At 35.9% G+C, this 25644-nt stretch overlaps 1 protein-coding gene across 2 annotated transcripts in view; it reads right to left on the reverse strand.

Moving 5' to 3' along the window:
* The window catches only part of STK3 (serine/threonine kinase 3), a 262422-nt gene that overhangs the window by 178078 nt on the left and 58700 nt on the right, over positions 1-25644 (reverse strand). The window contains exons 5-6 of one of the 2 annotated variants that reach the window (XM_040625656.1): positions 1896-2060; positions 1226-1393 (exon numbers count right to left, since the gene is read on the reverse strand). The exons of the other annotated variant lie outside the window; for it this stretch is intronic. Of the exons in view, the coding sequence (XP_040481590.1) occupies positions 1226-1393; positions 1896-2060 (333 nt within the window). The remainder of the gene's footprint in view (positions 1-1225; positions 1394-1895; positions 2061-25644) is intronic. 2 annotated transcript variants of the gene reach the window in all.

A 25644-nucleotide genomic window follows, 5' to 3' on the forward strand; every position in this document is an offset into this window, starting at 1 on the left:
AAGAAATGAGAGTTTGTGTTGCTGGTTTTATGTTGACCTTATGATTTTTCATGTAATTTTGCAAACAAACAATTCATGCCATTTTTATTTTTCACTTTAGCAAAAGTAATTTATATACACAAGGAAGATGATACTTATTATACACAACTGTATTACTCAGAATTTCTCTTTAAAGTGGCAGGCAGATTTTTAAATATTTTCAGTAGAGTACACTGTTACTTATATTACTGAAATTCAATCCACAATGGCATTGTATTATCAGAAATAATTCCAATTTATTCTTCTTCAGATGTTCCAAAATACTGCATTCTCTTTCCTCCCATCTATTTACTTCACACATTTCTCCAGTCGCCCTGACACCATTTTCTCTCCTACACACACACACACACACACACACACTACCATTCTCTTTCTCCCTTTCTGTCTCTCTTTCCTCTCTTCTCTCTTCATTCTTCTCTTTTCTTCTTGAGGTGGCTCCAGCCACTAGAGGGCAATAAGTTCACAAAGACAGATGTCCTTATCTATAACGAATTGAGATTCACACACTAAGAAACCTATAAACTCTACCATCACAAACCCTGAAGCAGAGGCAATTAGACTTGAATATGCAAGGCACATACTTCAAACTAAAAAAATTCATCCTGGAAAAAGGAGTTCATAGAAGTATATAATAATGTTCAAAAAAGGAATTCTATTTTCTCACTAAGCACCAACTGAAGAAATAAGATTCATTTGCCTACATATATGTAGCAATGTTAGAAGTCAGGCTTTTTAAATATTAGCTTCCGATGAGAGAAGAAAAAAAGGAAAACAAAAACACAGAAAAGTGGAATTTGCAGAGTGGGTAGAAAAGTGAAAATTGATTTTTTCCAAGGCCTCCATGGCGACACTGAGAAAATGATGGATAAATTGAAGAATACAGTGACTTTACCAATCCTTTAGTCTACTGAAAAGCAAGTGGAAATTTTACAGGTATATTTTTGGGGGAGGAAAACAGTGACTTCAAAGAGAAATATAGTCTTCACTTCTTTTCTCACAATTGAGGATGTGGTTCGAGGAAAAAAGTTAATATCACTAACCTCTGACATAATTTTACTATTTTTTGCACAGAACCTAAGTTCAAATCAACTTCTTTAATTTACTTTGCATTTATTTATTTACACTGACATTACAAAACTGCAACTTGTATAACATCAACGTTTTTAGCAAACCATCATTTTCTTACCCTCATGGGATGTATATCAGCATAAGGAGGTTTTCCTTCAGCCATTTCTATAGAAGTAATGCCAAGGGACCAGATGTCAGCCACACAGTTATAGCCTATTTCTTGAATTACCTCAGGAGCCATCCAAAACGGAGTTCCTATCACAGTATTGCGTTTTGCCATTGTATCCTGCAAAAACATTACACTGACATAAATACTACTACAAAAACACTAAGGGACTCTGTTTGCCAACATATTCATTACACTGCACAGTGAAACCCTCAAATACTACAGATTATATCAAAAATTGACTATTTTCCTACAATTTCAACTGACATGACATATTTAGGAATTCTGAATTCTGTAAAAAGCAAGAGTCCACAAGTAACTTATCTCCACCTTCATTAAAGATAGTCATTAAAAATAGTACTGTAACAATAAAAGCTACAGAAATGGATCAATGTAGCTTTCTTTTTTTAAAGCATTTCAATGACAATATTTTTCTTCCTATTGAATGTCTCTTAAATCGTAAATAAAAATAATAGATAATACTGAAATTATGGCTCCCTCTCCCCAAGAACAAGATAGTTATGTATTTCTTCCCATCACCCCTCCAAAAAGTTATCAATGTTCAGTCACAATCAGACCTGGACATATAGGCCACAAGTGTTTCCAAAATTATTACACTTACTGTTAACTGACCAGCCACTCCAAAATCGGCCAATTTTGCATGTCCTTCTGTATTGAGGAGAATATTTCCAGCTTTTATATCTCTGTGTATTTTTCTCATAAAGTGCAAATATTCTAGTCCTTTCAAAGTAGATTTAAGAATAGTTGCAATTTCATCTTCTGTTAACTGGAAAGAAATATTTTTAAAACTAGATTGAAAAACCATGCTAGATAAACTCTTACAAAAGAGCACCGGTAACAAACACTTCTTTCTAATGACCACTAAACCTGTAGGAAAAGGCTAAAAAGATAACAAACTGGGAGCTTCTTTTTCCTCACAAATATTCTTTGTCACTTTTATGATACATTTTACTGATGAAAAAAAATTTCAGTATTAAATTTCTCCTTTCTCTAAAATTATCAATGTCATTCCTAACGCATATAACCTATCCCAAGAATCAACACGACCCTAACAAATCACTATTTCCCATATCTTCTGATGCTGAGGTAGCGATATCACAGCTATCCGTCCTGAAAGTAAATTCAGACGTTCTTCCCTGTGATGTCACTAATTCTTGATGAAAATGAAAATCAACAGTTCTACACAAAGGAAAGGAAACAAGGGTGGCTTGCCAAGAGTCTTCTGCATGGAGTGATTATGCCCATACCACACTTCCTCTTCTAGCCAGGTCATCCTAACCCACCCAAATCCTGGACTGCTGGCCCTAAGAATGAGAACTCAAAAATAAAAATTCCAGAGAAAGACTAGGAAAATGGAAACACAAACAAAGGTTGTCAGGGGAAGGAAAAGGGGGGAGGAGGGAGAAAAGGCAGCCAAGGCAAGAAGGAAAGGAAACATTCTTAGTAGCTATGGCAATAGAGCCAGTGTTATCTGCACCAGCGGTTGTGCTAATCATTTTGCATCATTTATCCTTACGACAACCCTACAAGAGGATACTGTTATTACCACCATCTGACAAATGAGAAAGTTACTGCATAGAGGTTCAATAAATTCCTCTGGTCACGCACAAAATGGAACCAAGATGTGGGTTCCGTCTTGTTGTAATCTATGCTTCTAACCACTGTTCTATACTGCCTCTCTTGACCAACCTTGTTCAAGTGCCATCTATGAAAGCTTCTGTTTTAATTGAGAACACCCTCTTAGCTTTTAAATGTATCCAAGTGATATCAGAAGTTCGTAACAATAAATCTACTTTTGCTCTAAGCACAACGAGCAAATATAACCCAAAGGTAAGCTGATGGAAGGGGAAAGTTCCAATTTATATAAAGAGGACACTACTCTGTATGAGAAGGAAAAAAAAAAAATTCAAATACCCAACAATGGGATAATACAAAGACACAGTAGAAAATAAAAATATAAAAAATATGATACTACAAAGCTATAGTAATCAAAACAGTAAAATAGTATGGTACTGGTGTAAAAATAGACACATATATCAATGGAACAGAACAGAAAGCCCAGGAATAAACCTAAATGTTTACGGTCAATTAATCTACAACCAAGAACTCGAGAATATACAACGGGAAAGAGACAGTATTTTCAACAAATGGTACTGGGGGAACTGAACAGTTACATGCAAAAGAATGAAACTGGACCATTTTCTTTAATTACACACAAAAATAAACTCAAAATAGATTAAAGACCTAAATGTGAGACCTGAAACCATAAAATTACTGGAAGAAAACAGAGGCAGTAATTTCTTTGACATCAGCCATAGAAACATTTTCCTAGATATGTCTCCTCTGGCAAGGGAAACAAAAGCAAATTCAACTATTAGGACACATCAAAATAAAAAGCTTTTACACAGAAAAGGAGACATCAACAAAACAAAAAGGCAACCTGAGTGGGAAAAGGTATTTGCAAACGATATATCCAATAAAGGGTTAATATCCAAAATATATAAAGAACTTATAAACTCAACACACACACAAAACAAATGATCCAATTAAAAATGGGCAGCACAGCTGAATAGACATTTTCCCAAAGACATACAGATGGCCAAAAGACACATGAAAAGATGCTCAACATCATTCATCATCAAGGAAATTCAAATTAAAACCACAATGAGACATCACTTTATACCTGTCAGAATGGCTAAAATCAAAAACACAAGAAATAACAAGTGTTGGTAATGATGTGAAGTAAAAGGAACCCTCATACACTGTTGGGGGGAATGCAAATTGGTGCAGCCACTGTGAAAAATCATATGGAGGGTCTTCAAAAAAATTATAAATAGAATTACCATATGATACAGTAATTCCATTACTGGGTATTTACCCAAAGAAAATGAAAACGCTAATTCAAAAAGATATATGAAGCCCTATGTTTATTGCAGCATCAAGTATCCATTCATCTACATGTTCACACACACAAACATACAGGAATATTATTCAGCCATAAAAAAGAATGAAATCTTTGCAACTGCAACAACATAGATGGACCTAAAGGGTATAATGCTAAGTGAAATAAGTCAGTTAGAGAAAGAAAACAACATATGATTTTACTCATGCATGGAATTTAAGAAACAAATGAACAGGCAAAGAAAAAAAGAGACAAACAAACCAGACTCTTAAATATAGAGAACAAACTGGTGGTTGTTAGAGGGGAGGTGGATTGGGGGGGGATGGGTGAAACAGATAAAGGGGATTAAGAGTACACTTATCTTGATCACCGAGAAATGTACAGAATTGTTGAATCATTATATTGCACACGTGAAACTGATATAACACTGTATGTTAATTATACTTGAATAATTATTCATATATATTTATACACACACACATATATAAGTACTATGAAGGGGCACCTGGGTGGCACAGTTGGTTGAGTGTCCAACTTTTGGTTTCAGCTCAGGTCGTGATCTCATGGGCATGAGATGGAGCCCTGAATCAGGCTCCGTACTCAGCATGGAGTCTGCTTAAGACTCTCTCCCACCCTGTCCCCCTCTGCATGTGCGCTGTCTCTAAAATCAATCTTTAAACAAACAAACAAAAAACTGCTTTGAGACTGTAGAATGTGAAAGTAACTACTGGAAGACGTTTGTTTCAACTGCTGCCAACGCCACAGTGGTTCATGTCTCATTAAGAAACAACTTCAGGACAACTGCATATTCACATGCAAAAAAAAAAAAAAAAATGAAGTTGGACCCCTACCTCACACCATACATAAAAATTTACTCAAAATAGGTCAAGAACTTAAGTATGAGTTAAAACCATAAAACCATATGGGTAAATCTTCATGACTGTTGGTTTAGCAATGGATCATTAAGTACAATATCAAAAGTAAAGAAATAAGAGGAAAAATGATAGACTTCATCAAAATTAAAAATTTTGTTCATTAAAGAATATTATTAAGAAAGTGAAATGACAACCTACAAAATGGGAGAAAATATTTGCAAATCACACATCTGATAAGGGTCTAGTGTCCAGAATATATAAATAACTCTTACAGCTCAACAACAAAAAAACAACCCAATTTAAACATGGGCAAAGAACTTAAACAGGCATTTCTCAAAAAGGATATATAAATGGCCATATATGAAAAGACATGTTCAATGTCATCATCACTAGTCACTAAGAAATGCAAATTAAAACCACAATGAGGTACCACTTCACACTCACTAGTATGGCTATAATTAAAAAAAAAAAAAAGGAAACAACAGCATTGGCAAGGATGTGAAGAAATTGGAGCTCTTGGACTTTGATAGTGAGAATGTAAAATGGTGCAGCTTCTGTGGAAAAAAATATTTAGTTCCTCAAAAAGTTAAAAAAAAAAAAAGCTTAAAGACAAAATTACCATATGACCCAGCAATTCCATTCCTAGGTATATATTCAAAATAACTGAAAACTAGTACTCAAACAAATATATATACAGGAATGTTCGTAATGATACTATTCACAACGGCCAAAAGGTTGAGACAACCCAAATGTCTATCAACAGATGAATGGAGAGCACCTGGGTGGCTCAGCTGGTTAAGCATCTGCCTTCAGCTCGGGTCATGATCCCGGGGGCCTGGGATCAAGCCTCCAGTCAAGTTCCCTGCTCAGTGGGGAGTCTGCTTCTTCCTCTGCCTCCCCCCTGCTCATGCTTCCTCTCCCTCTCTCTCTCTCTCTCAAATAAATAAAATCTTTAAAAAAACCTCAGATGAATGGATAAATAAAGTATGGTACATACATACAGTGGAATATTATTCAGCCATAAAAAATAAAGTACTGACACATGCTACAATGTGGATGCACTTCGAAAACACTAAGCTAAGTAAAAGAAGCCAGAACAAAAGGGCACATTTAAATGAAATATTCACAATAGATAAATCCTTAGAGAAAGAAAGCAGATTGGTGGTTGTCAGGGGCTGAAGCAGGATAGGGAAAACAAGCTGCAATTGCTTAATCGGTTTGGGGTGATGAAAACATTTTGAAACTAGACAAAGGTGGTGATTATACACAGTGAATACACTCAGACCACTGAATTGTTCACTTTAAAATGGCTAATTTTATGTTATATGAATTTCATCTCCATTAAAAAAAAAACCCTAACATGTTTAAATTGCTAAACAAATTGGAAGATGGTTTACATTTACATTTAACATTAATATATAACATCATAAATGTATTGTACATGTTTATTTGAATAATGTGTTGGCTTTGGATAAGTTTGCTTTCTTTATAAAAGAAAGAAGGAGAAGGGAGGGGAGAGGAGAGAAGAGAGGAGAGGAGACGGGACAGGAAAGGAAGAAAGGAAGAAAGAAAGAAGGAGGGAGGAAGGGAGAGGGAGGGAGGAAAGAAACTAACTAACAACCTGGACCTCCTTCTCCTAACCTCTGAAGTGTCAACTTCCCCTAATCCTTTCCAAATTAAAAGACCCTAAGACTACTCTAAACCGTCTTTCAGTCCTACACTCCTCAGTGATAATGTGAGGATCTGACTCACTTGATAAATCCACTCTAGTGCAAGATACCTGATCCAGAATGCCATTTATTCAGTCAATAAATATTTATCAAGCACCAACTACATGCCAGGAATTACACCAGTTCCTGGGGATACAATAATGAATAAAACGAGAAGCGTTCTTTCTCTCATGGAGTTTTATCCTACAAGGTAGGGATAATCTGATGATGATATAATAGAAAATAGGGTAACGCAAGAAAACCACTGCTATCCCGACAATAAAACAGAAAGCTATTGACCAAGAATGAGAAAGGCTCTTTAGAGTAGCCATCAAAGAAAGCCTGAGAGACATTTTTGCTGAAGTCTTAAATGAAAAAAAAAAAAACAAAACAAAAAACTATGATTCAGGAAAAAAGTCTCCCATATTTGAGTTTAAGAAAGAAGGCTCAAGTTTCGTGAATCAGGAAAACACTAATTCTAGATGAGATCGGGGAGACATGCACGAACCGGATCACACAAGGCTTCACAGCCATGCATAAGGAGTCTAGATTATCTGAAAATTCTAGTACTACCAGGACTTATTCTCCAGACCAGACGGTCTGACTTGATGGTCCACAGAAAGCAAGCACTATGCTCTAAAGTTACACTGCCCAGGGGCGCCTGGGTGGCACAGCGGTTAAGCATCTGCCTTCGGCTCAGGGCGTGATCCCGGCGTTATGGGATCGAGCCCCACATCAGGCTCTTCCGCTATGAGCCTGCTTCTTCCTCTCCCACTCCCCCTGCTTGTGTTCCCTCTCTTGCTGGCTGTCTCTATCTCTGTCGAATAAATAAATTTAAAAAAAAAGTAATAAATAAAGTTACACTGCCCAATACAGTGGCTCCCGAGCATGTGAAACGGCTAGCCCGAACGGAGGTACGTTATAAATCTAAAATATACACCAAAGTTCAAAGCTTAGTACTAAGAAGAGAAGATAAAAGTATCTCATTAATAATTTGCAATTTGATTATACCTTTAAATGATATTTATATATTATTATAAAATTTATTGTTTAACATAAATTATGAATACTATTAAAATATTATTAGCTATATTATTTAATATATATTGGTGCTAAATATTAATATAGTTAATATATTATTAAAGGTGATTTCACCTATTACTTTTTTTCTTTTTTAATGTGGTTATCAGTAAATTTTAAATCACATTTGAGGTTCATTTTGTGTTTCTATTGGACAGCACTGCACTGAGAAAGGGTCCACAAAAGGAGGGATGTTTGTCCACTGATATATCCACAATGCTTGGAACTCTGCCTGGCTATAGTTAGCACTTGATAAATAATAAATGAATAGAGCAGTTATGAAAAGAAAGTGATACCACATAACTGGGCAGTTTACAGCCAGGCGGGAGAGTGGGAGGCAAGCACATTGTTGAGGGCCGCCACAATGCACCACTGTGGAAGGTGTGCAAGGTGCTGGTGCTGTCCTATGTGCCTGGGATTTTCCCCTCTCCCCGCTTCTGGCATAAAAATTAAAGAACTCGGGGGCGCCTGGGTGGCACAGCGGTTAAAGCGTCTGCCTCGGCTCAGGGCGTGATCCCAGTGTTATGGGATCGAGCCCCACATCAGGCTCCTCCACTATGAGCCTGCTTCTTCCTCTCCCACTCCCCCTGCTTGTGTTCCCTCTCTCGCTGGCTGTCTCTATCTCTGTCAAATAAATAAATAAAATCTTAAAAAAAAAAAAATTAAAGAACTCGGGGGTGCTCCAAAAGCAGCACCGGTCCGTAAAACTGTGTCACGTTTAATTACTTCAATGCTGACCTTTTCGGTTACCTAGACTTCAATTTTTATCTTCTTAACATTCCATTATTTCCAACCAACAAGTCACTCATCCTTCATTAACTCTTTGATTTGTTATCTCTGCTTCCGTACCCTATATCACAGAGCTGCACTAGAGAGAGTTCAGGATTAAACAGACTTGCTATACTTCAGGGTCTCAAGATCTGTCTGACTACAATGCTGTAAAGAATTTGCCACTGGACAAATCCACAGCAAGACTAGAGATCTGCCAAAGATATTATACTGATTCATGAACTGTCTAGCTTTACTGGATGGTTTCAAAGGTTCATTCCAACTCTACGATTCTATATTTATGAAAGATCTTCATAGTCTTAACAGAAATAAATTCACACTAATTTGGACATCCATTTTTTTATTCTTTTGACAAATATCGACTTCACTGACTCATACAGATTCTGTTAAAGGTGCTGGGTGTTGAAGGTGAGGACATGGACAATCTCAGTCCTTATGAGCTTATAAGAATAATCAGGGCATGGCCTGTATTTGGCCCTGAATTTTTAAAGGTGAAGAGGGCAGACCTGAAGCAAACGTATAAAGTTTATAAAGCCCCTCTTTCATTATGCTTTTCTCCCTTAGTAATTAACTCCTCCCCTTACTTCAGGGGTCACCTCATACCCTGCCTAGTCAAAAAATGACACAACATTCAATCATTCATACTAGTACATGGATACATCTTAAAGTTATCTGTGATACAGTATTATTTTAACAATCCATTTGAATATTAAAGCTCGAATGAGGTATCTACACATCCTTTTAACTTCAATTATGAAATGAATGGTTTCTATCCCTCAATAAAATCATTTAAACAACAATAAACAGTAACATTTTCTAGAACAGAGATATAATGCAGTCTTAAATTTTTATACTACTTTATAGTTATAAGCAGTATTTTATGAGTCTCACAACAACTCAAGTAAACAAACACATCGTCCCTTTTTTAGATGAGGAAACAAATTCAGAGAAATAAAGTGGTCTGTCAAATATCATACAAACATTAAGTGGCAAAGCCCATGTCTTCCAGCTCTACACAAACGTGAATATATGAACTGGTCTCAATATTCGAAAACACGGAGTTGCGAGCCTTGCTCCAAGGATGATATTCAAAATATTTGACAATTAGTAAAGGCAATGTCTAATCAAGTGTTGCCAGCCACAATACCAGTGGTTAAATTAAGAATAGATTCCAGCCATAAACAAGCAGTAAAACTGAATATCAGCCCAGAATACCTGCCTCATCCCAGCATTCAAATGTAGATTATTTTAAATGGTGTACCAGCCAAATAAAACAAGCATATGTTAATAAACTCTGCAAGTAAGCACAATCACTTGGCGTGAAAAGTAACCTTAACTGAGGACACTTTAAGTGGCTTAATTTTATTTTATTTTTTGTTTTATTGAAAATATATACTTAATATCACTAAAACAAACCTATAGATCAATGATTTAAACATTTTTAAAATGATTTAAACAAAAAGAGAAGAAAATCAAAGTATCAAATCAGGCAAAAGAATAGTTTCTCATCAAAAAATGCAAACAAAAAATTACGAGAATTTATTAGCTTTGTCTACATAAAAACTATAAGCTTAGAAAACAGAAAAATACAGAAAATATAGTAATATATTTAGCGCATAGATCTAGAACATAAAGAGCTCATATAAATCCTTCAGAAAAACAATAAAACCCAACAAATAAATAGGCAAAGAAACGAATATACAATTCACAAATAAACAAAAACTAAAAATAAAGCTGGTTAACATGCACAGAAAATATTAAACTTCACTAATTATCAAAGAAAAGCAAATTAAAACAAAGAGGTATCAATTATAAAATTATCCCATATGGGTCACAATGTTACCAAGGATAAGAGCACATGTGTGGCAGACAGGAAGAATATAAAACATGTATGAAAGGGGTCTAAGAATGTAGAAGTATTTTCCAAAAAGCCCTAGATAACATTCATTCACTAAAAAAACATTTACTGAGCACCTGCTCTACACTGAATTTAAAAATGTTTTAACCCAACCTTATGTGGCTGCAATCTAGCATGAAAGACAGACTTAAAAACTATTTAAAAAAAACACTTTTCAAAGTGAAATGCGACCACAGTGGAGAGCAATTAATTAGGGAAGAAAGTGGAAGTGGCATTAAAATTAGGCTCTGAATAAAAAAAGTAGTTCACCATTTAGAAAAAGTTAAGATTTCAAAAGAGTAATTCAAATAATTAACTTAAGAATAGTATAATAGTTATGAAATGGCACTCAGAAATCAAGTAAGGCCTATTTTTTTCCTTTCTATTAAGAAGAGAAATGGTTAAAAAGAAAAAAAGCGATGGGCCAAATTTCAGCCTTCTAAGTACCAAAATGCAGGTAAATCTTAGCAAATTTGAAGGAATAAATGTTTGCCTGGCCTCTTTTAAATGTCAATGCTATCAAATGAACTATGGATAAAAGCAGTATTTATATCAACATTTTACAAGCATTTTGTGTCACTAACAGAAAATGAGATAGAAACTTGTGTTTATTGAATGGACACTATACAATAGACCTTGAACAAGATGTTTATTTCATGTCCTTTACGTACACTATTTTGTTATAAAGAAGGGAAAGAAGGAAGGCAGGAAGTCAGATACTTGACAGTCATTTTCTTAAATAGAGTTTTGTTCTCAAACAACCTTTAAATATAAGAAATTTCATTTATATATAAACATAGCCAGTTACCAAAGTGACTATAATTCTATTTGGCAACAGAGGAACTATTTATTCCCATCACTATATAAAATTTAAAGTAGTACCGTTTTCATTTCTATAATTAAGACTTTACATCAGTTCAGATAGACCATATCCGGCTATTTCAAACTGGTCAGGTTTATTCTAAAAACACTTAAAACACACACACACAACCACACACACACGCACACACACACAGAGGAGAGAGGATCCTACTTTACATAGAAGGAGGTAACTAATGTAAGATTCCAGTTCTAAGGCGGAAAACTCTCAGATCCATTCTCAAACCACAGCTAACACCTCATTTAGTGGTATCTGTCAAAATCCTTTTCAATGAAAAATTTTACCAACAGAGTACTTCATCTGTGGATTTAATTAGGTTATCTTTAATACAGGTTTAATTTTACTTCTGTCACTATATAAATGGGGCAATGTCATTTTAAAATCATTTGAATCACATTTTATAGTCTATTTAAAGAAAATAAATAAAGGAAGGTGGGAGAGATATAATAAACCATGAATGAAATACTCAGTAATCAGGGATGGAAATAAGACTTTTATAGCTGAGCTAATACGTTAAAAGACGGAAGTCTACATCTGGTTTCAATACTGGTATGAATTCACTGGCAAATTTAAAAAGAATCTCATTGTACAAAAACAAAAAGATGGTTTTGATAGGCTTTAGTCCTCTGGTTTACTTTTGTTCTAGAGTCATATGATTAGTATAATAATATGATATATTTAATATGTCACTGTGTATATGGTTTTGATAAAAATGCACCCACCAAACTGTCTCAAGGGCACATGCACAAGCTGTTTTAAAATATACATACTGCCTTAATGTTTTTATGTCAGTAAAAACAAATTCAAATAAGCTTTTGTACGTTCAGACAAAATTAAGAATTTTAATTTTCTAAAAATGAATCTTGACAATCTTACCTAAATCCTACCTTTTTGACATAATTATTTATATAAAATAATGCATTAATTCTGTATTTAGTACCTACGATCATTAAGAAAATGAGAAAAGAATGAGACATAGTTCCCCCTTTCAAGGGCCATATAGACAGCTAACTATATTTGATTACAAAATTTTAAGCTTCAACTTTCACAGTGACTTTTCATAAAGTCTTGAACACTGTTTGACGAAAACTCACCAATGTAATCCTTACACAGTCTTTCAAGCCCTGGATCAAATCTCACCTCTTTCAAGAAATCACCTATATTCACCAAGTCAAGGTTTATCTATCCAGTGATGATACTGATAACATCAACAATAGCTTATATTTACTGAGATTTAAGTATGCCAGCCACATGACAGCTATCATTTCATTTAATACCCAAACATAACTTTAGCAAGTAAGTACTAGCAGGAATTTACTAGAGGGCCTGTTACACTGCCCCTGCCTTCATGGTGCTCACAATTCAGTAGAAAGGGAAGGGCACAGGAACATATAATTACCACATTAAGTAATGCCGGTAGCAAGAGGCTTAGCTCTAGGAGCAATCCAGGACAGCAGTTCCTAAAGTTGATTATGCATCACAACCAGTACTCTTAAAATAAAATCCAAACCATATAATTTAACCCTCAAGTCCTTGAACGATACAGTTCCTACCTGCCTTGACAATCTCACCACATCATTCTCCCTGCTCCAAGAAGCCTTCACAGAGGAGGTAACTTTTGAGCTGACTCTTCAAGAATGAACAAAGTTTGTCAGGTGACCAAAGAGGGAAGGAAATACTAGCTATGTGTAAAGGCAACGGGCATAAAAATATACGAAGTCCAGTACTAATGAACAGTTCTTTGTGTCTGAAGTAACGTGTACAGAAAAATAGTGCAAAATGCAAAGGTAGGTTAGGGCCAAACTCTGCTTTATATACCACAAATTTTTAAGTGGAAAGATGATATGAACATATCTGAACTTTCAGAAAGAAAACTCTGATGGCAGACTCTCAGCCTACCACTGTGGGAAGCTAATGTGGGGAAGATAAATAATAAAATCATTTATAATCGTCATAGCAACAGGGGCAGCAGCCATAGTAGCTAACAAGTACGCAACCTTGCTTTACAACTCCAATGGAGATTCCTGTGGTAGAATTAATAATGAACATCTCAAGCAAAATTAGACAAAAGTAGGGAAGATGAAGAAGAGCATGCAGGCAAGCAGGAAGGCACCGAAAGCAAAATCCATACTTCTTTTATAATCCAAGCTGAAATTGCCTCAGCACTAAAAAACACCATATATGACTTAGGTAGCAGCCTCTCAAAAAAAAAAAAAAAAACTCTTACGAAAAATGAACTTGCCCTCTAACCCAGTAATGCCATTTCTGAGAAAGTATCCAATGGACATAACAACATAAGTTTGCCAATACACAAATATAAAAGTTCCTGCAGCTTTGATTATAACAAGAACTAAAAAGCTGGAACTCATTTCATCCAAAGTACTGAAAAAAAATATATTTTGTTACATACACACGGACCTGTATATACCAGTACAGGAAGATCTCTAAGATATATCAGAAGTTAAAGGAAAAAAATAAAAAAGAAGGTATAGAACACCACATATACAGTATGAATCCCTTGTGTAAAATAAGATATGCATACATATGTGCTCAAAGGATCCACAAGAAACTATTAACTGACATTATCTCAAGGAAGTAAAATTGAGGGATGAGTAAAGAGACACGAAGTTCCTCTTCCATACTATTTGAAATGTTTATGATGTACTCATACTACTTATATTTTTTCCTTAATTTATATCATTAAAAGGGAGAGGGGCTCACACATTCTCGTTAAAAGTAGAGAGAACTGTGCTATATGATTTTAAAAGATCTCCATCTAAAATTGTTAAATTAGGGGTGCCTGGGTGGCTCAGTCGGTTAAGCATCTGCCTTCGGCTCAGGTCATGATCCTGGGGTCCTGGGATCAAGTCCCACATTGGGCTCCCTGCTCAGTGGAGAATCTGCTTCTCCTTCTCCGTCTTCCCCTCCCTCCCCCCCTTCCTGCTCACTCACTCATTCTCTCTCTCTCTAGCGCCTGCGCACGAGCATGCACAGTCCCTCTCACTAATAAATAAAATCTTAAAAGAAAATAAAATTGTTAAAATTAGAGCTCTGCTACCTAAGAAGCTACATTCCCATTTTCTGGAAAATTAACTTACAAACATCTCTTGATTTCCTAAGATTAACCAAGACTTTACTGGGTAAGACACAATAATCTTTTAGCATATTTTTCTAATGCTAGAGAATATTCACTGTTTCAACAAATATCATAAAATTCTTAAATCATTAGTAATTAAAAATTATATACCATTTTTAAAGTTTTTGCCTTGGTAGTAATAAAACAGAAATTTAAGTTTGTGCAGAATTTTCCAGGTTACAGGGGCGCCTGGGTGGTTCAGTCATTAAGCGTCTGACTTTGGACCAGGGCGTGATCCCAGGGTTCTGGGATCGAGCCCCACATCAGGCTCCTCCCCCGGGAGCCTGCTTCTTCCTCTCCCACTCCCCCTGCTTGTGTTCCCTCTCTCGCTGGCTGTCTCTCTCTCTCTCTCTCTGTGTCAAATAAATAAATAAATAAATCTTTTAAAAAAAAAGAAGAAGAAGAAGAATTTTCCAGGTTACAAAATGCTCTGACACTCATCCTTTTTGTTCCTCACAAGAAAACACTGAGGTAGGTAAGGAAAGTAATATGATATTAGGTGCATTTTAGGCTTAGGCATCTTAAGTTTAGAGAAGTTACACAATGTACCCCAGTCACAGAGCTACTAAGTAACAAAACAGGAATCAATGCTGGGTTTGTCTGCTGGTTCCTCGTCCAAGAGTCCTTCCACTAAACCATATCACTTCAAATAGCTATTGTCATGGTGTGCTCAGGCTCAGACTTAAGACAGGGAGGGAGGGCTCACGGTCCATCTGGCAGTGACAGGCAGTCCACTAGGCGAGGAATGTACCATATAAAAATAAAGTGTAAGAAGGTGGACCTGACTGATGAAAAGGAAACAGAACTGGGAGAAATGCCAAGAAGAATAGCAACTAAGGTGAAGACTGGGCGGTTTACCAATAAGGGCAGCCAAGGAAATACCTTTGTAAGGTTAATTTACTTAGTTAAGGTGGAAGAGAAAGTCTATTGGAGGATCTATATTGTAATGTGGAAAAATCATAAAGAAAAGTGTTTATAATCCAATCAAAAGATTTAGGAAAGATGTAATGGAGCGTAATGTGTATGAGGTATTTAATCAGAGATTAAGACCTGGCACATGATTGCTATGAAAAATTTGAAAGGTCTAATCCTGCAGTGCATGGTCATGTTAATGCTGTGGCTTGGAACTTTAAGAGGCATGTGTGAAATATACCTAGAACTCAGTTTCACCCTGTGGGATACACCAAATAAGGAGCAAGAATACTTTCCACACAAAAGGACTCATTCTCCTAAGATTCTAGTACAGCTCTGACCAGCAGTACCTGCTCAAGGTGAGAAAGTCCTTCTTAAGAAAAGGGGTCGTGGATACCAGAACTAACAGCAGGGTCAGTCCACCTGGTTTAATAAGGCACCACGGGTCTTTAATCCTGATGAACACACTTTCCAGGAGAAGTCTTAAGGCAAACATTCACTGCTGACACAGCAGAAACAGGTTCCCAGAGAAATATCAGCCTTTCCCTCCCTTACTGCGACAGAAGCAGAAAGGGTTGAAGACCCAACAGCTTCAACTTCCAATGTCAATAAATAATGCTTCTAACATTTAACATACATTTTAGGAGTTATTTAGAGGTGGGGTTTTTTAATTGTGCTTTACTCCTGATATATTTTGTTTTGTTTTGATTTTAGTTTTAGTAAATATATAGAATTATCCGGTATATTTTGCCATTCTAACACCCATTCACGCTTCTCCTGCTAACATACTCTGATTCCCCTTAGGAAATCACTACTTCCCCATCCTCAGAATATATATTTCTGGTAGTCAGCTTCATCCTAGCTCCAGGTTAGACACAGACCAAGATCTAATCCAATTACCACATCACATTCATTGGCTACAATGATGAAGAAAGGCACATGACCCATTCAGAAGCAGTGAGGCACAAAACTGCTTGCTGGATTTCAACTAGAAGGTATAAAAAACCCAGTAGCTGCTGGCAGCCATCTTTTTTTTTTTTTTTTTTTTAAGATTTTTATTTATTTATTTGACAGAGAGAGACAGCCAGCGAAGAGAGGGAACACAAGCAGGGGGAGTGGGTGAGGAAGAAGCAGGCTCTTAGCAGAGGAACCTGATGTGGGGCCCGATCCCAGAACGCTGGGATCACGCCCTGAGCCGAAGGCAGACGCTTAACGACTGCGCCACCCAGGCGCCCCTGCTGGCAGCCATCTTGTAACTATGAGGCAAAAATCTGTGTGAGACTAGACTCAATACAGAGGTATCAAAATAAAAAGATGAATTCAAGTAAGTCCTTTCATCCTGAATCAGCCATGCATGAAACTAGCTCTGCAAAGATTTTTAGTTACGTGAGCAAATAAATTCCTATTTTGGCTTAAGTCAGTTTAGGCTGGGTTTTCCATAACTTACAACCAAGAGTTGAAACTGATACAGTAAGCCTTAAGTCGATACCAAAAAGTGGGGCAATCCCTAGAAAAAAGGTTTGTATAAAGCACAAACCACCGACCAACTCTAAAAATATTAAAGGTTATTCCAGATATTTAACAGCATGAGATCTCTGAAGTTGATTTCTATATTCTGCCCCCAAACAAAAGGAGTATGATATTGGGAGCAGGGAAAGTAGTATAAGAATGTTTTTTAAAAGGAACATGCAGAGTTTTTTAAGTCTCCTTTTTTGCCTTCATTTCCTAGTATGACTTCCCCCAGCTAATAAATGCTTACTCCAAATCGTATTAATATTACATTTAGACTTCTCATTTTACAGAACTCCTTGAATGTTTCAGTGCCATCAGTTTTTATGGCATACATGATATAATCACATAAAATGGTGACCAAACACATTGCTAAAAATCAGTGGTTTAGAGAAAGCTGAAGAGTTAAGTAGCAATTTCTGAAATACCTAAATCTCAAAGGAAATACTTAAGCTTACATGTAAGACTTTATCTGAACATCCATCAAGCCTCAGATTCCAACTTCTTTACAATCAAAATTTCTCCCCCTCTTACTCCTTCTCTCTTGGGAAAAAGAATACATACATTTAATGGGGCTCTTAGGTATTCAACATGAGGAAAACACTGGGAAAAACAGCAGAGCAACTCAGTAACTCCCTCCCATCCCTCACCACTCTATCTCATCCCACCCAAAAAAAGAAGGGTTGAGGCTATAAAATAGCCACAGTTTTAAATAATAAAAAAATTTATGGGATTCTTCCAGAAAAACACAAATCTGCTCAACACAAAGTATATACATTAGAAAACATAACCAGAATATTTTAGCCATTATTATATACAAAAGGGCAGAGAGAGGCTGTCTTTCATGAAATCTGGATTGCAGATGTTTGGCAAAAAAAAAAAAAAAAAAAAGATTAATAAGCTATCACAAAGTCCCACAACTAGTGATTCAAAATGAAAGCTTTCACTACTTACACCATATGTAAATATACATATATACACACTGCTTATAATCCCTTGATCTGAAGAGAAAGAGAACTGATACTCTACTGTGAAAATGGTCAGTGGGCAGACATTTTAAAATCCTTTCCCACATGAAAAGATTCCTGAAAAAGAGATCAGAAGACAACAGAAAAGCACTCAATATATATGGAGTTGTAAATCCTGTATGAACTAGTATCTATTACACAAAGGGGGAGCATGCAACAAAGTGATTAGGGAAGTCAAACATGAATTAGTTCAATAACACAGAGGCAAATATAAACCCCCGAAAAGCACTTTATGGAACAGAAATCCATACAAATGAAAAAGATCTCTATTATTAGCAATGAAATAATATTAAACTTGAAACTCCAAATAAATCTTAAATCAATAAGAAATTGGTATGCCTTCACCAAGAAAAAAAAAATCTACTTGAAGTAATACAAAACACAAATCAAGGCAGAACATATATTTTTAAAATACAATAAATCAAATATTTACTAAAAAGACTATTAGGTACAAGGCATTAATTCAAAGGGTACTAAGAAAAATACCTTAGTATGTTGTGAATAGCCACTGTCTGATTCTATCAAAGAACCTTTCACTGTACCTAAAAATGTAGCTCTCTTACTCAGTCTATACCTCCCTCATTAACAAAGATAATTCAAAGTACCCATGGTGAATGCTAGGATTCAGTTCTTTGTTCCACAGTCCTCTGTATATTCTGCTCAAACACATCTGATTGCAAAGATGACAGGACGATGATGACAGTAGCAAGAGCAAATACATACAGGGCTTTTTATGTGCTAGGTGATGTTCCTCGTACTTCATATAGTTAATCTTCAGAACGACTCAATGAAGTAGGGTGGTCTTCTTATCCCATTTAGCAGATGAAGAAAATGAGTAACAGAGAAGTTAAGAAATTTGCCCAAGTTCACACAGCTAGTATGTAGCAGAACCAGAATTCAAACCCAGATAACTCTACCTCCAGAGTCTGTGTTCTTAACTACTATCATTCAATTCTAGCAATTAGATATAATTTCAATCCTCTCCTTCCCTCTAATCTATTTATCACTCTATGATTCAGTTTCCCATTTACAACATGGGTCAATAATCGTTCTTACCTCATACAGTTGTTTAATCCTTGTATGAAGATTAAATGCAAAAACATACACAATGTGTTTAGAATAGTGCTTGACACATACCAACACTATATAAATAACTACTCATAAAATATCTATCAAAAATCCGTCACTGGGGTTGAGAATAACAGTTATAAAACTAACAATCAGAATTTTACCAAGCAGAATGATCTTAATGTGCCCTTCACACTTCTAAAGAAGTGATGTCTAAATAAAACTTGGCTTTCCCAATTATTTCCATTATAAAACAACAAGCCCACCACAAGCCTTGAAGAAAACACATATACATAACTTAGGAGTTGCTTTCTTAAGTCTAGAACACCCTTTCCATTATTTTTGTTCCCTCAATTGCTCCCCCACTCCCCATACACAATATCACAGACCTATATCTCTTCCAGGTAAACGTAAATACTAAAATTTCTCTTACATACCAAGATAAATGTTTATATACGTTTTAAGAACTCAAAATTTATTTGGTATTTTAATGTCATTCTCATCTGAACATCTGGATACTGGGTATTCTGAAAGGTTTCAGCCAGAATACTACTCTCCGAGTTTACCTTTCCCCAAGAGCTACAGAATTATGGAGACAGAAAGAACAATAGCGATCTTCTAGTCCAAGGTCTAGTGCTGATCAAGATTTAAATTTGCTTCTAATTTTCTGTTGTGACAACATTCTTGTCTATGTCTCACTGTACAATTGTGCTAGGATTTCTCTAAGTACAGATGAAAGAGGAGAACTGTTGGATGGATCCCAGGGTGTGTATGTATTCAACCTTATAAGGGATTATCAAATTACTCCTCAAAGTAGTTGGACTAAACATCTAAGAATATGAAAGTTATATAAAATATACATAAGGCGAGGGGGGAATATCACTGACTCAGGTTCAAAAGCCAACCTAAATTTTGTAATTAATTTTAGTTATTTGCCTCTCCTCCTCCTGGAACCTCATTAAGCTGATAGAGACTTTTAAAAAATAAATAAACTAATAACAAAAGAATCACCACAGGAGAGTATAATGAATTTGGAAGCATTCTATGGGAAAAGCCACAGCCAAGAGCAGGCAAAGAAGGGGTCTGCAACAAAAGGAGTGATTGCCAAGTAAACTCCAGGGGGCTACAGTTAGCACCACTGGGGAAGTGGGGGGCAGGAGTAAGAAGGGGACAGAAATGGTGGCTAGCTTTTCCATGGAAGCTGAGAAGAAGACAATGGAATAAGAAAAGAAAACAAGAACATGGAATCCCTACTCTACCCCTACCCCCATCCGCGTATACGCAGATGACATGCATTCTGGCACTGACACCCACATGGGGATGGAGGGGGAGTGGGTACTCTCTTAAAAAACTGAACAAATTGCCTCTGTAGGCCCTTCCCCTAAAAGCCAGCTCCCAGCCCATTCACCCTAAAATTATACCTTCCAGCCAAAAAGCATTGCCCAATTCTTCCAGTGAGAGTTGGTCAGCCTTCATGCTGGGCAGCCTTGCCATGGGCAAGACCAGAACAACGGAAACAAGTGAAACAACCACCCCAGAGGAAGTAGAGATGATTCTAGAAACAGAAAAAAACTTTTTAAAAGTTTATTTTTCTTAGAGTGATGAGAAAAACTTTTGCATCCATGTCTCAGTATTAAAATGTTACAAAAAAGGAATAATCAAAAATGAAAGTGTTCTTGTAAATTAAAATATAACTCCTGAAATAAGAAGTTTAGTTAGAAGAATCAGAAAATAAAGTAGAAGAAACCACCCTACCCACTCCCCAAAAGGCAAAAAGACTTAAAAAAAAAATTTAGTAGGAAAAAAAGGATAAAATTCAGGAGATTCACCATTCAGTGAAGAAAACAGAGGAGGAGTTTATCAGAGAAAGTGTTCCAAAGCTGAAGAAAGACACAAGTGTTTATCTGAAAAGAACTGAGTGATCAGCATAACTAATAGAAAAGACTCACACCTAGGCACATCCTTGTGAAAGCATCTTGTTCCTTGTGCAGTATCAGAGCCATCAGGATAAAAAGAAAAGCCTAAAAAGTTCCAGACTGGGGGGGGGGGGCAGGGAAAAAACCTACAAGTAAATAAGACTCTGAGAGGCATTAGCTATATATAACATTAGCAACACCGGATGCTAGAAGATAATATATGAAAGCTCTCAAAGCTCTGAGAGAAACTTATTTTCAATGTGAATTTCTACATAAGCTAACTATCAATCAACTGTGAAAGCAAAATAAAGACATTTTCAGACATGCAAGGATTCAAACCGTTGACCACTTATTCTTGTACCATGAAGAAGATAGTTTAGGAAGAATACAAAACAGGGTGAAAACAAAGGAAATAGGAAAAATACATGAAACTGATGGCACTAACCCAAAAGTCCAGTGAAAAGAAATTCCAAGGATGCAGCTGTACAGTAGACCTAAAAAGCAATGAGTCCACATTAGAACAAGAAATCAGGAAGCTCCAAAGAATGTCTTCTCAAAGAAGAATCACATAAATTCCAGGAAACAGATAAAATGAGTAAGAAGGTAGAAGACATTAGCAAAATGATAAAGATGGCATATGCTGCTTCCCTAAACATGAAGGGAAAAAATACCAAAGGGAACACCTCCAGGAAAACCAAAAAATTATACAGCAACATAATGATTCTAACAAAGATCCATCAAACTACAATGTGGCAATGATTCTGAGCAATTATGTGTGAGAAAAGTAAATCCATTTAAACCAGATGCTGGGAACTTTCTCCTTCAGATGACCTAGAAGTATGCCACTGAACTTGTAGAGAGGGAAATATAATTTTAGCATATCACTGTTTCCTCTTCCAAGATGTCCTTTGCCCTCTCTTCTCTGATTCATTCATTCATTCATTCATTCATTCACTCATTCATTCATTCACCCATCTATGAATGCAACAAGTATTAACTGAGCACCCTGCATGCCAGGCATTGTGCTAGGAATGCAGATAAGCAGTGAACAAAGAAGATAAAACCCCGCCCTGGTGGAGACTGCATTCTAAGACGATGGCTCCTCCTCTTCCAAGAATCTGCTACAGGTTCTTATGTTCCATAGATGAGAGAAATCATATGATAATTGTCTTTCTCTGCTTGACTTATTTCACTTAGCATTATCTCCTCCAGTGCCGTCCGTGTTGCAGCAAATGTTGAGAATTCGTTCTTTCTGATAGCTGAGTAATATTCCATTGTATATATGGACCACAACTTCTTAATCCAGTCATAAGAACTAGGAAGATAGGTAGGGGAAGAAAGGGATAAAGAAAGGGGGGTAATCAGAAGGGGGAATGAAGCATGAGAGACTATGGACTATGAGAAACAAACTGAGGGCCGCAGAGGGGAGGGGGGCGGGGGAATGGGATAGACCGGTGATGGGTAGTAAGGAGGGTACGTAGTACACGGTGCACTGGATGTTATACGCAACTAATGAATCATCGAACTTTACATCGGAAACCGGGGATGTACTATATGGTGACTAACATAATATAATAAAAAAACATTTAAAAAAAAAAAAAAGAATCTGCTACAGGGGTTCTATCTCCTACGAAGCTTTCCCTGAACTTCCTTATTCAGCTAAGATCTTCTCCTTTAGTGCTCCTAAAGAATTCTAACTCTATTTCATAGAGTCGAATTCAGTTTTATATAGAGATTATCTCAACAATGCAACAACAGAAAATTTATTAGTTATTTGTACTTCTACTGCAAAGCACTGCGCCTAGATCAATAAATGTTTTGAACCTTTCCATTCAGCTGAAAGGTAAATAAAACTGCCAAATAAAATGTAAAGCAATATAGATGTTAACTATTATTTAACACACGAGGAAGCTAAACTTCCTGTCAGGTAAATGACTTGCTCAGATCATAAAACTCATCTGTGAAAGAGCTAAACTAAAATCCACAGCACCAGGTTAAATTAAAGTAAGTGGTCAAATCAAAAAATGGGCCCAAATGGGAGAGAATAACCTTAGGCCTTTATTTTCTTAGAACTTTTCCAAGCACACAACAAATGTCTAAGACATAGACTCTATTTCTTCTATATGTCAAGGTATAGCTTAACAATTACGAAAGTAATTGTGAAAGTTTCTAATCGAAATATAATCTACTTTGAAAAAGCTTTAATTTCAGAGTTGTGTATTTCTACTTTGCAGTATATAATACTTGTAACACATAAATGTTTAGATGTTAAATGACATTTGATATAAAATATATTCGTTTTTAAGTATTTCCTCACAAGGAATCTTCAAAATTATTCCCATAAATATATTTTACATATTCCCATAAATATTAGACTTTTTATTCTTTTTAAACTTCAAAACACTAAAAATAAATAAATAATGCTTACATGAACTTCCATTAATAACACCAAAAGGCAAGAGGTTTCTTTATCAGCCAGCTTTAACCCTATCAAGGTTAGAGTTATCAAGATACACATTTGCAAAATTAAGCAAAAACTTAAACTCACATACATATATAAGTTCTGTAAACATAAGGAAACTAATGTGATAGATGCTATTATTTCACGCATTCCAAGGTTACTGGTAACCACACTTTCTATGGTCTTTCTTGGCTATATGAATATATCTGTTCAATAACCTGTAATATTAAAACTAAACAGAAGTAGCCATGCAAATTACAACTGAGGTACAAAAACATAACGCTGGATAGATGGAGAGAGTTGTTTTATATTCATAGGATAAGCAGCCAAGGAATTGATCCTGTTTCAGTTCAACAAACATCTATCAAATGCCAGCAGCTACTAGACGCCAGCAGTTACTCCAGGCACTTATAATATTTCCAAAATGAATACATAAAAATGTCTGTTCTTGAGTGGCTTACAGTAGGGAAAGGCAATTGCAACTATTCTTCTCCTAAACACTAGGAGCTGACCAATTAAATGTGATTTAGGTAGGTAACAGAAGGGTTACCTACACATAGGTTTCACCACACTTAAAAGATGGTTCAACACAATGTAATTATTTTGAAATATAGTCAATTACTAAAACATATGACATCATGACTCCAGCTGTATTTGTGAGTCTGATCACAGAAATCGGGAATTTAACTCACATATATTTACAGATCCCCCAACACTCAGAAGCTGAAAGAGTCAATGAATACTAAGTAGTGATTTTTACTTTAATGCAACCAGGAGACTCAGAGAAACTTTTATCACCCAGTGGAATACAGAAGGGTTTCAACTTCATCCCATCTCTAGTAGCACTACCACTGATTACCACAATTACCATTCACTATCAGCTCAAATGCCAACTCTCCGATCTGTCTCATGTTAGGCAGCGAACTTTAAATAGATAAAATCCCAACCCTTTGCTGCTCAGCCTCAGTTCCAATCACTGAAATATGCCTAATTAATTCCTAAACCTAATTCTATGCCTTTTATCTTTTCCTAGATGTTTCCCAAAGAAAAAGTATAGGTCAAGGTAAAAGAGATATTTTGAAGCTCCTTCTTTATTATCTATTCTGACAATAAGATAATTGGTTTTATGACTTTTAAAATATATGAAGTGCTCATATAACTATTAGCAAACTGTCAGGCAATCCTGAAAACTGGTAAGAAAAATGCCGACAACAATAACAAAACGATAAGCACAAAAAGGAATAAAAGAGCCAATACACATATAAAAGGTGCAAAGTCTATCTACTGGTCAAAATATGTAAAAAAGTAATAATAATAGTAAAAATTATAACAATAATAGCAGTTAGAATTTATTATGCTCTTTCTTTATGTGTGAATATAAAGACTTACCAATTAATTAATCAACCAATTAGATAAAAAACTACCCAGGAAAACAGGAAAAGTTTCAAAGAGGACATGATAAGTGAGCTGGTCCCTCATGGATGCAAATTCACTAGGCAAAGCCTGGGGTAAGGGAAACACTCAAAGGTGGAGGAGAGGACAAGGCAATAATAACATTTACAAAAACACCAAAATATGAATCCAGTTTCTATTCTACGAGCGGAACCATTTCTATTCTAAAGTGCATAATAAGGGGCGCCTGGGTGGCACAGTCATTGAGTGTCTGCCTTCGGCTCAGGGCGTGATCCCAGTGTTCTGGGATCGAGCCCCACATCAGGTTCCTCCGCTGGGAGCCTGCTTCTTCCTCCCCTACTCCCCCTGCTTGTGTTGTCTCTCTCTCTCTGGCTATCTCTGTCAAATAAATAAATAAAATCTTTAAAAATAAATAAATAAATAAAGTGCATAATAAAAGTGACAAGTTATGAAACTGTACAAAGAGGGAGGTAGACATAAACAGCATTACACTTCAAGCAAAACAGATTAAACTTAAATGTTTTTTAAAAGGTATATAACTTAATCAGATTTGTTTTTCCTGTACCTTTATTTTTCAAGGAAACATCTGATCAAAACCAGATAGCAACTGATAATTAAAAATCAGCAATACTTCATCCCTAATGAGATATCTTCCAAAGACAAGCACAATTCTACAAAAAGACATTACTTAGGTGGTCTTCCAAAAGTCATTCCTTTTAAATAAAATATGAAAAGAAACTGCCAACCTAGAATTCTTTACCCAGTAATTACATCA

The sequence above is a fragment of the Ursus maritimus genome, unplaced genomic scaffold (genome assembly GCF_017311325.1).
Source record: "Ursus maritimus isolate PB19 unplaced genomic scaffold, ASM1731132v1 scaffold_9, whole genome shotgun sequence".
NCBI lineage: Eukaryota > Metazoa > Chordata > Mammalia > Carnivora > Ursidae > Ursus > Ursus maritimus.